The sequence below is a fragment of the Lipophrys pholis genome (assembly GCF_963383615.2).
Source record: "Lipophrys pholis genome assembly, chromosome: 23".
Classification (NCBI taxonomy): Eukaryota; Metazoa; Chordata; class Actinopteri; order Blenniiformes; family Blenniidae; genus Lipophrys; species Lipophrys pholis.
Genome location: NC_137645.1, coordinates 2,770,168 through 2,788,285, shown reverse-complemented (window position 1 = coordinate 2,788,285; position 18,118 = coordinate 2,770,168). Strand labels below are relative to the sequence as shown.

The 18,118-nt window shown below is 45.8% G+C and overlaps 1 protein-coding gene across 2 annotated transcripts; it reads left to right on the top strand.

The window, feature by feature from the left end:
• Positions 1-2,464: 2,464 nt before the first annotated feature.
• LOC308127757 (bile salt export pump-like) lies at positions 2,465-17,682 on the top strand (the record flags this gene model as incomplete). Of its 2 annotated transcripts, XM_080493062.1 has the most annotated exons (28): positions 2,465-2,543; positions 2,624-2,642; positions 2,838-2,867; positions 3,051-3,102; positions 3,189-3,493; positions 3,626-3,713; positions 4,101-4,234; positions 4,320-4,491; positions 4,565-4,689; positions 4,885-5,059; positions 5,320-5,433; positions 5,543-5,653; positions 5,722-5,847; positions 6,955-7,158; positions 7,240-7,410; positions 7,485-7,686; positions 8,731-8,800; positions 8,883-8,997; positions 9,103-9,276; positions 10,258-10,362; positions 10,599-10,760; positions 11,581-11,784; positions 12,068-12,309; positions 13,214-13,370; positions 13,834-14,031; positions 14,797-15,003; positions 16,515-16,661; positions 16,883-17,682. In XM_080493062.1, 28 exons carry the CDS (start codon positions 2,465-2,467, stop codon positions 17,081-17,083), a joined length of 4,089 nt encoding a protein of 1,362 aa, XP_080349188.1. In that variant the 3' UTR covers positions 17,084-17,682. The 2 variants fall into 2 exon arrangements, with proteins under 2 accessions (XP_080349188.1, XP_080349187.1); XM_080493061.1 differs by lacking the exons at positions 2,465-2,543; positions 2,624-2,642; positions 2,838-2,867; positions 3,051-3,102 and having other exon boundaries at positions 3,195-3,493.
• Between the last annotated feature and the right edge of the window lie 436 nt (positions 17,683-18,118).

Sequence of the window (18,118 nt, the reverse complement as noted above, 5' to 3'; positions counted from 1 at the left end):
CATTAAAATTTGAACCGAAGGTTTATGACCTCATGAGTACACACACACACACACACACACACACACACACACACACACACACACACACACACACACACACACACACACACACACACACACACACACACACACACACACACACACACACACACACACACACACACACACACACACACACACACACACACACACACACACACACACACACACACACACACACACACACACACACAGTTAACCTTCAACCTTTACAGACACATCGTTGTCCCAAAAACTAACAAAAGTCAACAGCGGTGTTAGACACTCACCAAGGAGCCAAAATGTAGGAGAGGCCACAGGGTATTGTCAAACAACCGAGGAAAACCACAAAGGAACAGGGAATAACTACAAACAGACACAAAAACCACATAAATGGAAACATAGAGAAACAAAGTCGACACCAAACATGTAACAATACCAACACAGAGACTAAAATATTCCTCTAAACCACCACAAAAAGACACAAAGAACATAGAATACCAACAGGGGGAAGAAATGCAGCTAGAAAAATATATAAGACAATCACAAAGTCATGCTCCGCTACAAAGATGAGAAACTAAAACAAATGATGGAAAAGTATCACTAAGAGATACGAAAGCCGGGGTGATCCGACTCCCTGCCTCCGTGGGAGAACCACTGCCACAGTTACCAAAGTCCCAAAATGTGTTACAAAGATGGACAACGTGTTACAAAGATGGACAAAGTGTTACAAAAATCCCAAAAAGTGTTACAAAGATGGACAAAGTGTTACAAAAGTACCACAAAGTGTTACAAAAGTACTACAAAACAATTTGATACAAGATGCAAAAGTAGTAAAAGTGATGAAAAAGTACCAGAAAGTGTTATAAAAAGATGCAAACGCCCCCAAAACCCAGCAAAATTATATAAAGAATCACAAAGTGTTATCAAAGGACCAAAAAGTGATACAAAGTATTTTAAAAGTATTAGCTTGATAGAAAAAGTACCTAAATTGCAGGAATGAAGAGGAAAAGACGCGACAAGGCGACACAGAGACGCGACGTGAAAAATGAAACGGCCACAAAACAAAGAGGTTGAATCAACGTGACCTCCAGGAGCCTCCGACTGGAATTCATTGATTGAAAGTCATAAAAACAAGCGGCGGCTCCGTCCTCTCGGTCGTTCACCTTCATGTTCAAGAACTTTCAGGGAATCACATCCAGCGAACGACACAGAGAAACGCCAGACGAATTCCACAAGTTAAACACAATAAAGACAAAACTGTTGGTATCATTTATAAAACCAGCGACTTTGTGAAGAAGAAATGTTTGTGCTTATTGTATTTCTCACTTATTATGCCATATAGTGTTGAGGTTTGGGGAAATACATATAGACCCTCATTAAACTCCAGAAAAGGCTTATCAGAATAATAAATAAAGCTTCCTATCTTGAAAACACTAATAAACTATTCATAGACTCTTGCACCTTAAAATTCATAGATATTGTAAACTTAAAAACATTTGAAACACTTTCGAGTGAAAAATAAAAGTCTTCCCACAGCTATTCAAATATTGTTAAATTAAGAGAAAACAACTATAATTTAGGAGGATTGTGTGCATTTGAAAGAGGTAGTTAAATATAGATGTGTTTCCTTTCTGGGAGTCATTTTATGGAACGGACTTAAAATTGTGTAAATCTTTGTTGTGCTTCATAAAAACATTAAAAGGTAAAATGATGAATGGTTATAGTGAAAAATATGTTACTTTTGCTTTGTTTTTCTCTTGTATTACTTTTGTTATGTTCTGTATGTATGTATGTTTTTTTCCTGTCTCTTCTGTGATGGTTAGTGTGTTTTATCTTGGCGTTCTGGGGAACTTTAAAGTCGCCTTGACCCATTTCAGCTACATTTTCATTAACCTGCACTGTCCCATCCAAATGAACAAATAAATGAAACGAAAAACAAGAGAGGGACCACAAATTCAAATCATCACCGCAGTGACACAAAACGTCCAGAAACAAGCCCCGCCTCCTCAGCATGCCCCGCTCAGCGGGAACGACGCGCCGCCGTCCAGGCGATACCTCATTGCTTCCTGCAGATATTTTGGATTTGCCTTTTGTATCAGAGTATTTCTGGCCTGCCTTGTCGGTGCCAGGTGAGTTGCAACACATCAGTCAGTCTGGAGGAAACCTTGAGAGGCGTTCAGAGGATCATTGTTTGTTCAGGAGAGTTCAGTGACCTGGTCAGCAGGAGGAACCGACAGGACAATTACCTCCCGGCAAAACATCACGAGAGCGCCGGATAACAGCAGGTGAACTCCCGTCGAGGCCACACAGAGATTCCCCGTCCCGTCGAGGCCACACAGAGATTCCTACAGCCCGGACCGCCGCTCGCCGCCGCCACGACCACAGCCGAGCCTCTGCTGGCGGCTTCCTAAAAGTCCACACGAAACTCAACCTGACCATCACCATGCCGACGGGCTCGGTGAAGCTGCAGAGCATCAAGAAGCTGGGGCAGGACAACCACAGCTACGACGTGTCGGACGACGGTGCGTCCTTCCTCTCGAGCACACAGCCCGTCACTGTCACCTGCCAAATGTTTAAAACCTTCTTTCCCGTTCTGTTGCAGAACCGGCCGGCTCCTACATGTGAGTGTCACTTCCCTCTGACTCCTGACCGATTGTAGATAAACCTTTTAATTTGAGAGAAAGCTGCAGACATTTACTGCCAAAACACTAAAAGTCTTGTGGAAAACAACTGATTTACTTGACGCGTCGAGAGGTGTAAAGATTAACAAGCATCACCCAGTAGCAGATACAGTGTTTGTCTTTTCCTCCTTACAGGACGATGACAAACTCCAAGAAAGGCAACAAGTGAGTACCAAAAGACAAGCCAACAGTTTAACATCTCATCAGGGCAAATCCGTCAAATGACCAAAACATTTTTAGATAAAAAACACAAGCAAGGAGGGTTTTTTTTTTGTTGCAAAACGCCAGCAGCTCTAAAAGCACCGTGATGTCTTGAGACTTCATGGACCATCTCTGTTTGTCAAGCAGCACTCAGGAGGACGCGGGGAAGCCAGCCATCAGAGTCGGCTTCTTCCAGTTGGTAAACGCTCCCTCCCATATTCGCCAGTTGTCCTCTGCAGGAGCGTTTTCCTGATGCCGACGCCGGCGTGTGCTTTGTCGACCCAGTTCCGCTTCTCCACGTGCAAAGACATCGCCATGATGGTGGTGGGCAGCTGCTGCGCGGTGCTGCACGGCTCGGCTCAGCCGCTCATGCTGCTGGTGTTCGGCATGCTCACCGACACCTTCATCGAGTACGACGTGGAGCTGAACGAGCTCATGGACGAGCGCAAGGAGTGCTTCAACAACACCATCGTGTGGAAGAGGAACTACACCGGGGCCTTCGACCCCACGGCGCCCCCCCAGTCGGGCTGGGGCCTCATCAACAACTCAACATGGGAGATGCTCACCCCTCTTAAGGTCATGAGATGTGGGTAAGTGGCTCTAACGTCCTGTAGCCAACGGCGAACATCGGGTACGACCCCATTTTAATAGTTCAACTCGTGTGGTGGTGTAGTCTGCATTCTGATTCAATCGTGTGTGTGTGTGTGTGTGTGTGTGTTCAGGATTCTTGACATCGAACATGAAATGACCTTGTTTGCCTTCTACTACGTTGGAATCGGCGTGGCGGTGTTCCTGCTGGGATATCTCCAGGTCAGTCTCCATTCACCTTGTTCCAGCGCTCTACGACCCTGATGACCGAACTTGACCTACTGACCTCTTTATTCATTCAATTAATCTGAGCCATAAAACTTGTTTAACCTCAGCATTTTATTTCTAATAGTTAAATTTTTGTCATTTTTAGCAGTTACACATCTTTTTCCAGTGGATTTATCTGATTTTATCTTAGCTTTTTTTTTGCGGTTTCATATCATTTAATGCATTTTAGCCATATTCACAGTTTTACCTGTAAAACATTGTTTTTTGTGGCTTTATAACCTGTAAAACTCAGTGTCCATTCACTCTTTCACCCTTCAAAAGGTCAGAAAACCTTCACTTTTCTCTGTGACAATGACTAAATGTGAGTTTAACCCCTGGCAGATCTCCCTGTGGGTGACGGCAGCTGCCAAGCAGATTCAGCGCATCAGGAAACTGTACTTCAGCAGAGTGATGAGGATGGAGATCGGCTGGTTCGACTGCACCTCTGTGGGGGAGCTCAACACTCGGCTGTCGGAGTGAGTGGGGAAAATGGACTTTCACCACCGTGGGGGGATCAGCAGCGCCTCCGTCTGCCTCATGCCGGCTCCATCTGTTTCACAGTGACATCAACAAGATCAACGACGCCATAGCCGACCAAGTTTCCATATTCGTACAGCGCTTCACCACTTTCATTTGCGGTTTCTGCATTGGGTTCGTGAAGGGCTGGAAGTTGACGCTGGTGATCGTCGCAGTGAGTCCCATGATCGGAATCGGAGCTGGTCTCATGGCCTGGGTAAGACTCGCCTGGCTTCTCCCCTCCACTTCCGTCGGTTGTTTCCAGCTCACCTCCTGTGCTTTCCCCCCAGTTTGTGGCGAAGCTGACCGGGATGGAGCTGCAGGCGTACGCTAAAGCCGGCGCCGTGGCCGACGAGGTCCTCTCCTCCATCAGGACGGTGGCGGCATTTGGTGGAGAGCAGAAAGAAGTGCAGAGGTACACATGACTTAGTCTAAATGAACACTTCATTCATCAATCAAGGCCTCAGGTTGATATTACAGAGAGCGAGTTCTAGTTCATGCATGTTGTTAACTGGACTCTACATGCATGTAGATGTATTAATCTAAATACACCGTTTTGTTTGGACCTCTTCTTCTTGAATGTGAATCCCGACGTTCTGGTCTTGTGCAGGTACGACAGGAACTTGGTGTCGGCCCAGCAGTGGGGCATCAGGAGGGGTCTGATCATGGGTTTCTTCACCGGATACATGTGGCTGATCATCTTCCTCTGCTATGCTCTGGCTTTCTGGTACGGCTCCACGCTTGTGCTGGACAGTCAGGAATACTCACCGGGAACACTGCTGCAGGTACTCACAGATACCCGATGTGCATCGTCAGAGGTTGAGGTTTCCCTCGTTCACAAACGGCCTTCGAATTTCCTCTTCGCTCAGTTTTTTCTTGTTCAAAACAAAAGAGTGCTGCTTGCAATAAAGGACCGTTTCGCCACTCTCGAGCGGTTCCTAATTGGGGACGCTGAGGAGTGCAGCTCATTTGCATGTGATTTGTACAGCCAGAGGAAGCTTTGCTGACTCCTGCCTTGTATTATTATTCTTGGTTTTTTTCCCAGGTGTTCTTCGGGGTCCTGGTAGCAGCCATGAATTTGGGGCAGGCCTCGCCGTGCCTGGAGGCGTTCGCCGCCGGCCGCGGAGCCGCCACCATTATCTTCGAGACCATCGACAGAGTGAGGCCACTTCATCGCAGACACTTGGAGCCGCTTTGCCCCGCTGTGGGAAATGTATTTTCGGAGCAAGCCTGTTATTTACAAGTGTCTTCAAATGTCCTGCCTCCAGGAGCCGGAGATTGATTGTTTATCCGAGGCGGGCTACAAACTCGACCGAGTCAAAGGAGATATTGAGTTTCACAATGTGACCTTCCACTACCCTTCCAGACCCGAAGTCAAGGTACTTGTGAGCCTCTGATTAGATTCTCAGTGAGAGATTCTGTGTCAATACTTCTCTGCCCTGCTCAGATATTAGACCAGCTCAACGTTGCGGTGAAGTCGGGGGAGACGACGGCCTTCGTGGGGCCGAGCGGCGCCGGCAAGAGCACTGCGGTCCAACTCATCCAGCGCTTCTACGACCCCAAAGAGGGCATGGTAGGCACGAAACCCTGACAGGTCCCGCTTGCAATCAGTTTCCAGTTTTCAAACGAAGGAATACAATGTATTTTAACAATCTGATCCTAAATAACCCCAAAACCCCCTAAAATTTACTTAATTAGAAAAGAAGACAGGGAAGGTTTTACTTCTTACAAAAAATAAATATCTGTGAGCATCTTTAAGGCTTTCAAGATCTCAAACACCTTGTTTCAACAGTTTCTTTCATACATGAACTGCTCAGTATGCTTAGTATGTGAATGCTGAAAACAACACAGCATGCAGGTCAACTCACTGAAGCCCACATGGAAATCCAATAATAGTGTTGAAAAAGCCTCATGTACTGGCTGCTTTTTGTTCCCTCAGTGTCTTCATCAAAACATTGATTTTCAATATTGTAACATATTATTTTAGTTTCACATCATTTTAGAGAGAAAAAGCTGAACTTGCCTTTTGTAATGGAGCTGCTGTTCTACCTCTGGTACTGGAGGCCACCTCTCACAGATATTCAACTTTCCGACCTCTAAAGTTCTGATGTGTCCAGATCAAATGTGAAATACTCCACCTTTCAGATGAAACAATCATAACTGCCTCTAAGACACATTTCATCATCACTGAAGTTTGATTCTCTTCACGTAGTCACACTAGCCGGTTGATCTGTTCTTCCTTCTAAAGATCTTCCCGGGTGCGGAGGACTGTGTTCTTCTATCAGACGTCCTATCTGACACATCCTGAGCCTGAAGAGTTCCTCGACACTCTCTCTTCTGCCTCCTTCCTTTCAAGCTTTACTTTAGTAGTTTCAAAAATAACCATCCCCGAGGGGGATGATAATCTCTTTCATTATTCAGCCAGTGGTTCCTAACAGCCTCATTTTTCACTTTTACTGGGATTACAGGCGCGTACACACCTTTCTTTATTTTTTCCTTTCAGCTCTGCGAGAAGGAAATAGGCTCTTGTTGTGCAGTGAAGGTTATCCATAAGACTAACACCCTTCCTATCTGTGTAACAACAAAAAAAAAGAAAAAAAAAGAAAGGAGAGCTGTGAGGAGATTTAATAGCGTCGTCCATCATTTTTGTTTTATCTGCTCTGTGTGCCGTCTATCGCAGGTGACCCTGGACGGCCACGACATCAGAGGGTTGAACATCCAATGGCTGCGCTCGCTGATTGGCATCGTGGAGCAGGAGCCGGTGCTGTTCGCCACCACCATCGCCGAGAACATCCGCTACGGTCGACCGGGCGTCTCCATGGACGACATCGTCAGCGCCGCCAAGGAGGCCAACGCCTACAACTTCATCATGGACCTGCCGCAGGTAGCAGACGGGACGGAGGGAACAGCGTGAACGGTGTGAGCACAGGCTGAGTCCTTTCCCTGTACCTCTCAAAACGGGCAGAAATTCGATACCTTGGTGGGGGAGGGGGGAGGCCAGATGAGCGGCGGACAGAAGCAGAGGATCGCCATCGCCCGCGCCCTGGTCAGGAACCCTCGGATCCTGCTGCTGGACATGGCCACCTCCGCTCTGGACAACGAGAGCGAGGCCATCGTGCAGGAAGCTCTAGATAAGGTGGCACAAAGTTCTCAAAACAGCTCAAGATGTCCAGGGGGCGGATAACCCCAACAAACCTGATTCCCTTCCAGGTACGCATGGGCCGCACCACCATCTCCATCGCTCACAGGCTGTCCACCATCAAGAACGCCGACGTGATCGTGGGCTACGAGCACGGCCGCGCCGTGGAACGGGGAAAACACGCCGAGCTGCTGGAGAGGAAGGGCGTCTACTTCACCCTCGTCACCCTGCAGAGCCAAGGAGACAAAGCTCTGAACGAAAAGACCCAGAAGGGTAAACAAACAAGGGAAGACCAAACTAAACCCAGGCAGCAGGGGGGTGTCGTTCTCAGTCAGTGCTCATTGGACAAATTAAATTGTCAAGAGGTCGAGGTTTGGTTTTCTAATATTCGGATTTTACAGGAGACAATTTTGTTTAAAAAAAAAAAAGAAAGTAGATTTGCATCAAGTTGATTCCACGGTGTTGAGCAATTTCTCACAATATAACATGAAGTTTTGTTATATTTTTTTACTTTATTGAAAAACTTTTCTTCTGTATTTCACTTAATGGATGACGCCTTTCAGACAGGAAGTAAGGACTGGCGGCTTGACGAAATAAGCTTGTGAGCGGAACGTCGCTGGTTTGAATGATTGGAAAGTGAGAACTGTGACTTGTTCTCACCTTCATCAACACTACTGTTGGCTCAAGGAAATATTCTCAAAGTAAAAAGAGAAATCCACATGTTTAAAGGATGAAGTTCAATGAATAATAAGAATTTAAGGTAAAAGTTAAGGCTTGTTTCAGGGTCGCGGTTTTCGGTTCAGACCAAATGAAACCATCACATCTAGTTTTGAGACGCTTTGTCTTTTCAAACTTTGATTTAATCAATCCTAAAGTTTACATCCAGTAAAAATAGTTTGGTTTCAAGAGTTCAGGTGTAGTTTAAAAAGACAAATAAAACTTAAAAACAAGAAAATCAACTCCTTTCAGGAGTCCACATCTTTACAAAAACAGGAAACAAAACAAAACAAAACACCTCCTATTAAACAAATAGAACATATATTTAAAAAAAAAAATAAAAACAACCAGTGAAGTGCAGACAGAGGCGTGATGAAGCTGGAAGACTCACTAGGAACTGATAAAATTAACGATGCATCGTTCCAAGAAGCTCAGTTTAAATACTAAAGCCTCAGTCTTCATTTTAAAAGTCCATCAACCTCAATATCTTTACTGATTAGGAATTTTTCCAACACCTCAAAATGTCTGGTTGATCCACTGACTTATTGCACGCTATGTCGTGAACCTTCTCCTCAATTTCTCCTGGATCTTTTCCATCAGTGGCCGACAAGGAAGGCGACCCAGAGAAGCTGAATCTGTCCAGATCCTGCAGCTACCGAAGCAGTCTCAGGTATGGACGCGTCCCTCACCACTCGCTCATCCACTCTGCAGCCAAACAGTCATCTGCAGATACGAGACTCTTTCCTTCCCAGAGCTTCTGTTCGCCAGCGGTCCCGGTCCCAGCTGTCCAACCTGATTCCAGAATCATCCGTCAACATGGCCGGAGAGATCGGCCCCAGGACCTACTCCATCTCCAAACCCGACAAGGTATTCAGACACACGTGGATGTGCTTTCATTCCAACTGCTTAATCACTCATTAAAATCAATGAACAGCACTGCTGAGCTTTGTATTTTTCTTACCCGGGGATCAGAATGACGTCCTGGACGAGGAGGAGGAGGAGGAGAAGGTGGAACCGGCGCCTGTTGCCAGGATCCTGAAGTACAACAGCCCCGAGTGGCCTTACATGCTGTTCGGATCCATCGGGGCGGCGATCAATGGGGGCGTCAATCCCGTTTACGCTCTGCTGTTCAGTCAAATCCTGGCGGTGAGGTTCAATGTTTGAGTAAATGTTTCACTGGGTTATTCGCATTACGCCAAGACAAGTTGTTCCAGTAACTCGAGAGAGAAAACTCTTGTTTTCTGGTCAAATTGTATCTGAACCTGCTCATTATTACTGAGTTAAAAGGAGGTGTTCGTTTTCACTTTCACCTGCCAACTAATGCGACTCAGTATGGCCTGGAAAATATGGAATCATCTGCAAAAGACTGAACATTGCTGAACCAGGGGGGTTTCTCGTCACCTGAACCACAGTGTTTACCGTTCGCCAAAGCCGAATGAATATTGTTTCCTATTAGATACTCAGACCTTGACACACTAATTAAGCCTTTCAGAATCTCATGACGACTGGTAAATATTTGGCTGGATCGTTAAGAAGGTGTGGAGGAGCAACGTCTCCAGTTCTCGACAGAGAACACCACCAAAGTTTCCTCATTAGCTCATATTGGACTGCCCACAGTTAATAATAATGACCAGTTAATATCTTATCAGCTCTTTTAAGAGGAGCAGTTGATGCTAACACGACCACATCACACATTGTGTTTTCCATTGTTTAAACTTTCATCTATTATCACCGACGCCAGTTTTTGCTCGTTCGTTCTCACTGTTTGACCTTCAACAGTTTTATTAAAATGTTAACGAATTTGCCAGTTCGTCTGGCGCTAACAGCGATAGCTACGACCAATGTTTCCTTTACTTATTAAGTAAGTGAGCCCACTTGTACTTCTGTTGTACTGATGTTTTAACTTCCACCGGGAGGAACAATCAACCCCAAACAGGTTTTGACACTGAGCAGCAGACACGACACTACACTTACCCACCATGACAAACCAACAAAATATTCCACGTGACTCTTGATATTGTGTGGTTTTTTGTGTGTGTGTGTGTGTGTGTGTGTGTGTGTGTGTGTGTGTGTGTGTGTGTGTGTGTGTGTGTGTGTGTGTGTGTGTGTGTGTGTGTGTCTGTACAGACCTTCTCAATAACAGACCCCGTGGTTCAAACGCAGGAGATTAATAACATCTGCACGTTCTTCGTCCTGGTTGGCGTCGTCTCCTTCTTCACTCAGATGCTGCAGGTAGAGTACAGCCGAGTTCTTCGACCGGACGGATTGGTTCAGCGCTCAAAGTTACAAAAGAGCTGGTTTAGTGTTGTTAAAGAATTCCTCATTAGGTAAAATAACAAAAAAAAAAAAAAACTGCTCTGATTCACAGGTTCTGACCTTTCTGAACCTGTGAACAATCGAGACGTCGTGATCGTCCGTTAACTTATAAGCCCAGCGTCAGGGTGTGACAGCAGCTCCTCTGTTTCCAGGGTTACGCCTTCTCCAAGTCTGGAGAGCTGTTGACCCGCAGGTTGAGGCGCCTCGGCTTCAACGCCATGATGGGCCAGGAGATCGGCTGGTTCGACGACCACAGGAACAGCCCCGGGGCGCTGACCACGCGCCTCGCCACCGACGCCTCGCAAGTGCAGGGGGTGAGCCACGGCGGGCCGAGGAACAGCGAGAACCTACTCGGTGGTGAATTGGCATCTAATGGGGAAAATGAATCATCTAATCACACAGTAAAGTTTATTTTGGGTCAGCTAATTGTTTTCCTTTTCTGAAAACTAATGGCTTTCAGACGGGTAAACACACAGAAACGCCCCGATTTAATCCAAATAATTGAACTACTTTAATCAAAGGCGTCACTTTTATCGCTCTGCAAGTTTTCTGTTTGCTTTGCATTCCATTTAAACTCAATTATGATTATATTATTATTATGAGTGCAATCAGTGGGAACACTGAAGTGTGAAAAACCTCAGAAAGCTAATGAAAATCCAAGAACAAACAATTTTTCAAATTAGTATTTAATAAATTTTTTTGGAGTATATTGTTTTCTCTTGAGATAGTTGAACTATTGACAAACATACTGTCTTTGATTTTAAAACATTGTCTCATCAAGAATCATCATTTTGTTTTCATTTTTTTGATTTACTTTTAATATATATTTTTTGCTGATGTGTTTCTAATTTGGTTGATTTAGATAAAGTTTTAGATTTCCATCAATATTGTCATTTCCTCAGATGTATTTTCTCCTTTATCTATCCATCCATCCATCCATCTATAGAGAGAGAAAGAGAGTGTAGTAACTCACATTAAAATTATTGTGAAGTCACATAATTTCTTTCCTGTTAACATTGTCCTCCATAATAGTGTGATTTTAATGGAGAAATATATTTTCTTTTCCAAATCCAACTGTAAACTGAAATCTAAAAAATGCAAAGTTAAGCGGTACCTCTTCCTCGTTCCCGCCAGGCCACGGGCTCGCAGATCGGCATGATCGTCAACTCCCTGACCAACATCGGCGTGGCCGTCATCATGTCCTTCTGGTTCAGCTGGAAGCTCACGCTGCTCATCCTCTGCTTTCTGCCCTTCATCGGGCTGTCGGGCGGCTTCCAGGCCAAGATGCTGACGGGCTTCGCCAAGGAGGACAAACAGGCCATGGAGGCGGCCGGAAGGGTCAGACGCCGAAACCTCTTCAGTCGGAAAACACAGCCAGGACACCAAAAGTCTTTTGTTCACAAATCAAAGAGAAAGTTAATTTTCACTGAAGTTTCTTGACGCTATCTTAAAGAACCCGGAGCAGCCTGTACAAGTGAAGTGGATTAGATGAGAATGTAATGATCCCTGTCGGGGGGCGGGGGGTTGGGTTGGGGGTTGTTTTCCTGCAGCAGCAAAGAGCAGAAGACAGATAAGACAAGCGCTTTATCTACATCACACATTAAAACTCTTTCCCTGACAGATTTCCGGGGAGGCTCTGAACAACATCCGCACCATCGCCGGCCTGGGGAAGGAGAGGAGCTTTGTGGAGATGTACGAGACCCAGCTGGACATCCCGTATCGGGCGGCGCTCAAGAAGGCCAACGTCTATGGCGCGTGCTACGGCTTCGCCCAGTGCGTCGTCTTCTTCACCAACTCCGCCTCCTACAAGTTCGGAGGCTACCTGGTGCGACAAGAGGGGCTCCATTTCAGCCTGGTGTTCAGGTAGACACACAATTCGGATTAAAATCTCTTCATCTCCCTCTTACTTTGGTAACTCCGCAGATGAAGACTCATTCAGGCCTACAAGAAGCAGCAAACAGTATTGATCATTTTATGTGTCGATCAGCAGTTCAAGCATATTTTCTTTGAAATATTTGAGGAGAAATCTGGATTAAACTGTAAACTTGTTCACAGAAAAGGAAAATGCTGACTAAAAAGTGAGATTGATGAGGGGGAGAAAAGGTAAATGGAGAGTGTAAAGTCATAAAACGTAATAGAAAAATGAAGAAAGGTCCAAATACAATAAAGTACAGAAGCCAAATGAGGTCCAGAGGGCGATGAGTATTACAGGATTATTGCCATCGTTTTAACTTTACTCGAAAGGAAGGAAAAATTAGAAGTGAAACGATGGTTTCTATCATAATGCTGCAGAAATGTTCAGTTTTATGTCTCTCTGCTGGAGGCTCTTGGGTTCACAGCTCGTCTGTCCCATCCCTCCGTCCTCTGGTAACGTCTTCACACACGACTCGCTTTCCTCAGAGACGATGTGGTAAAATTATGGTCGCTTAGGTTCTGGTGTTATTGCTGCAAAATGTTTCAGACAAACAGGAAGGGACAAAGGAGAAAGACTTTAGGTAGGATTTGTCTTCGATGCAGCTTGGTTAAACATTACGGGCTAATTTACTGTTGTACTAATGTACTAATGTGACGTTATCATGCCGAGGGAACAAAGTATCGAAGACAAGACTGTCCAGTCTTCAATCTGAATGACTAAATCTAAAAATACAAAACCTCACATTACCGCCTCAGCTTGAATAAAACTTGTTTTGACACCCGAGTTCCTCTCCTGAACTGTCAGACCGGGTTTGTGGTAAGAGGAGTCACGGTGCGCCGCTGTCTCCGGCAGGGTCATCTCGGCCATCGTCACCAGCGGCACGGCGCTCGGGAGGGCCTCCTCCTACACCCCCGACTACGCCAAGGCCAAGATATCGGCGGCACGCTTCTTCCAGCTGCTGGACCGCGTGCCTCAGATCAGCGTCTACAGTGACAAGGGCGACAAGTGGGTACGTTCTGGAGTGTCAGTGCCACCGTGTATCACCGTTACCTAACCGCTCGGAGGAGCGAGAGAACACAAGAGTTGGAAGCTTCATCTAATCAGAGACAATGTGGAGGGTCTCCAGAGTACGTATCTTGACCGAACGTCACGTCAGAGCTTCTCAGTGTCCTTACTGTCAGGACCGTACACGGACTTCCTGATGGCGTTTGTGTGCTACTTTGTGAAACGCACAAGAAAAGATGGTCAAAGGAAACATCTTCAAGTCTTTCATGACTATAGACGTTGGGAAGCACCGCTCCAGCTCATGATTTGTGTGCAGAAGGCTGTTTGGTTCAGAGTCAGGAGAAATCTGAACCATTATCGTGGTAGGAAAGTGTGTGATCATAAGATTTTGCATTGAAATGAAGGCCGGCATGTTTTCTTTAACGGTGACAACCTAAGAGCTCGAACCTTTGGACTCTCGTTTCCAGGATAACTTCAAAGGAAACCTTGACTTCATCGACTGCAAGTTCACGTATCCGACCAGGCCCGACATCCAGGTCCTGAACGGGCTCAACGTGTCGGTGAAGCCCGGAGAGACGCTGGCCTTTGTGGGCAGCAGCGGCTGCGGGAAGAGCACCAGCATCCAGCTGCTGGAGAGGTTTTATGATCCCGACCACGGCCGAGTGGTGAGGAGGACTGAGTGTTTTCAGAATTAAGTAATACCATTGTCATTCGATATGCCACCTTATTGTGGGTTAACAGAAAATGTCCTTGAATTCTTTATAACAGCTAAACAGTTTCTATAAGCAGAAGTAGATCAACAGTTTCCGAAAATATGACAATTTTTCACCTATTCACGCGAGCTGATGTGCAATAAAGACGTTGGGTTTTAAAGCAGTGGAAGCGACAGCGTCGCAGCGGATGCTGACCTTTTTCAAAATGCCAGACATCTCATTCTGGAGCGAGTAAGTCGCTCCCGCAGTCTGCTTTCAGCTCCCACTTTCCTCTGCCTCGTTTTTATACCTTGAGCGCCACAGTGAAAGTGAAACCTGCAATTTGTCACAGTCAAAGAATAATTGCCAGACGCTCAGTGATGGAAGTATTTCACGTCACTTCCATTCATCTATCAGTCGGACCGTTGTGCTGACGCTAGGCTGTTTAAAAAAAAAAAAGAAAACCTGGGCTTTCTGAATCGGTTGGAAGCTCACGGCTGTGCCAGTGAAGGAATCCCTGCCAGGAATCAAATGGCCTTAATTGAGTTGGAAGTGGTTTGGAAAGCCATCGTCCTGAATCTCTGTCTGAGATTTAAAAAGGACGGAATCACCTCTGTATAGTTAGGAGAGAAATTACAGTAGAGATAGTCGTATGATAGCTCATTAAGTAGATTGTATTTCCAGTCTGTGGTTATTATATTGCTTCTGACTAATGGGGAAATCAATTCCTTCCCGCAGCTGATTGATGGCCACGACTCCACGCATGTCAATGTGCCCTTCCTGCGCTCCAAGATTGGCATCGTCTCCCAGGAGCCCATCCTGTTCGACTGCAGCATCGCCGAGAACATCAAGTACGGCGACAACTCCCGGGAAATCAGCATGGACGAGGTCACGGCGGCCGCCAAGAAGGCCCAGCTCCACGACTTCGTCGTGTCGCTCCCCGAGGTACGAGGAGTGGCGTTTGAGGCAGGCCGGCGTTCAGGAGAGGCGGGCAGGCGGTTTGTAAACTGAGAGGGAGGGAGAGGGTGCGTGCGTGCGTGCGTGCGTGCGTGTGTGGTTATCCAACAACTGAACGAGGTCAAGCACCGATCAGTCAGTCCACTGGTTACAGGAGGGAACAAGATGTACAAGAACTGGAATCTTTTAACTTTATTTGTAATTGTTTGTTTTTTTTGTTAGTTTTTTTCACCGTTGCCACGTCGTCGTGTTCCTGCACTTCTCAAACACACAGATTGTTGTTGATGATATGGGTTCCTTGTGATCTCCGGCATCGCCTCCACATCAGCGACCCACCGCCAACATAATGTAATTGTGGCATGTACAAAAGTCAGATCTTCAAAAACTCATTAGGCGTTAATTGGCTCATTGGTCGGCGCACGGCAATCTGAGAGCCGCCATTAGGAATCAGCAGCCGGTGACGATTCCTGAGCTAATAAAACAACGAAGCAGCTGAGTGAGCTAACCGATGCTACGGAGCAGGGGAAAGGCTATAAAAAGACATCAAAGCTTCCTTTTTCACTGTCATCAGGAAATGGCAGACATAGAGGAGTGTGGAAGTGATGTGAAGATAGAAAAAAAACCTCTTAAGTGACTTCAAAGGCGGCGTCGCGGTGCAGGAGCATGTAATCTCATCTGCCACCTCGAGCGCGCAAACAAGTGCTCAGGCCCTAAACACCAAAGGTATGTTTGGAGATGAGAAGAAGCTGCGTGCGACGAACAGCCGGGTAAATCTTCAGCACGAAGTCGAACATTGGGGTTGTGGAGTGACGCCGCGAAGGGAGGCGGCGGGCTCAACCACGTGTCGGCGAAAAGATACGTTGAGAGCATCTGAACAGGAAGAGAGTGAAATGTACGAAAAACCAACTGCTTCAACTCGTGTGGAAAAGTTGTGATTTGACTGCCACCAGGTGGACAACAGGGGAAGTTACACACAATGGAATTATTTCGATAAATATTAAGATATTAATGGCCCAGGTCAAAATGCACCCAGTATATACTGTATAATATATATATAATGAAGTCATTTTTGGTATTTGAAACCACGGTGGATGCTCAAGTTTTGTATATAAACTAGTTCTTCAAACTAATTCAACTTTTCAATCGGATTAATCACAGGGTTGCGTTGGATTAATTCTGATGAATCACAATTAAAAATTTGTTTTACATCAACAGATTTAAGAAGAAAGGAACATGTCTGCACTTAACATGTTTATTAAAACTGTTCATGTTAACGAGTCACAAACTCTTATTACTAAAAAACGTCCTGGAAACATTTGATGAGAAATAAGCTGTGCAGCTGCTGACTCGTTTCTACTTTCTACTTTCGTTTTTACTTTATGCAAATGAGCTCCGGGCAGCTCAAAAAACGCGCCACCCCGCTAACAGCTTGCATTGTTCCGGTCATATCGCCTCCAGCCACTAGAGGGTGTCACGTCTTCCATCTTTGTCTCCCACAGAAATACGACACCAACGTGGGTGCTCAGGGTTCCCAGCTGTCCCGCGGTCAGAAGCAGCGCATCGCCATCGCCAGGGCCATCATCCGCGACCCCCGGATCCTGCTGCTGGACGAGGCCACGTCGGCCCTGGACACGGAGAGCGAGAAGGTAACGCCACGAGCTCGTTATTATGACCATTGACGTTGGTCGTCGCTATTATTATCACCAGCAGCGCCTCTATAAGAGGAAGAGGAGCAGCGAGCAGGCCTCCGCTAATGATAGTAATCAGCGCCTGCTTGTGCGATTGCTCGTGGGGCGGTTGCTCGTGGGGCGGTTGCTGTGCGGTTGCCGCGGCGGTGACGAGCGCAATTCCTGTGTGTCTCTGACAGACGGTGCAGGATGCCCTGGACAAAGCCAGGGAGGGCCGGACGTGCATCGTCATCGCGCACCGACTCTCCACCATTCAGAACTCCAACATCATCGCCGTCATGTCGCGTGGCATCGTGATCGAGAAGGGAACGCACAACCAGCTGATGGACCTGAACGGAGCGTACCACAAGCTGGTCACCACGGGGGCGCCCATCAGCTAAGTGATGTGATCAGCTGCGGTCACACCCAGAGGTCGGACACACGGCCAAACGGCTCTGGAAATGGGATTTATTCCCACGAACGCAGAAAGTTCGCAGAAAGTCTTGCTGGAGGTTTGGGAGTGTTAATTCTGCTCGAAGTCCTTACAGCCAACAATTGATAAATAAAGGCCGATATTAAAGTCATTACTTTGAAACTGTTGGTGCTAAATGACAAATGACTCAATTACTCAAAAGTAGAGTTTTGTTTCAAGAACTGGTCTGACACAGATGATGAAAGGTTTTAGTTTTCACATGATTCTCAACAAACATGTGGCACATTTGTGACTCTGGACTATTTTACAAGCCGACGTTTCAAAACTCCTACAAAGTTCAAGCTTCTGGCTTATTGTTCTGCAGCTCACAGCTCCGGAGCAACACTTTACCTTTGAGTTAATACAGTTAAAATGGATAAAACTATTTCATTGAATGCATAAGTATTTGTTTTTTTTTTATATCTGGTTGTGTATGTTGTTCAGTCTCAAGCATATTGATTATGGATACACATGGAAAAAAAACTGTGTTGAATTTTACTATGTGATTAAAGATCAACGTGTATTGTGCTTTTCTTCACATTATTAATTGCATATATATATATATATATATATATATATATATATATACACACACACACACACCAGAAAGGTTTCAAGTCGTTTGTCACTTAATTGTCACGCCGGTGAAGCTCAGAGCGTCTGAGGACAGAAATTAATGTCTCGCCACTTTCAAAGCACTTAAGGTCTGAGGCCACATTTACACAGAGTCTTGTGCTTTTCTCTAACTTTATTGTGGATTATACCAGTTGGTTTTCCGTTTCTGTTATTGTTTAATACAACTACAAGTATGTATGCACGTAACCCTAAAATCTGATTCAGGCAGCAAATCCTGCAGTGCAAATGTCTCCTTGGCTCCAGAGGTTAAACATTAAAGGGGTCATATTATACTGATGTAACACTTTCACATGGTCTGGTCGGTCCAGAAACTTTCAGTATTTAAAGT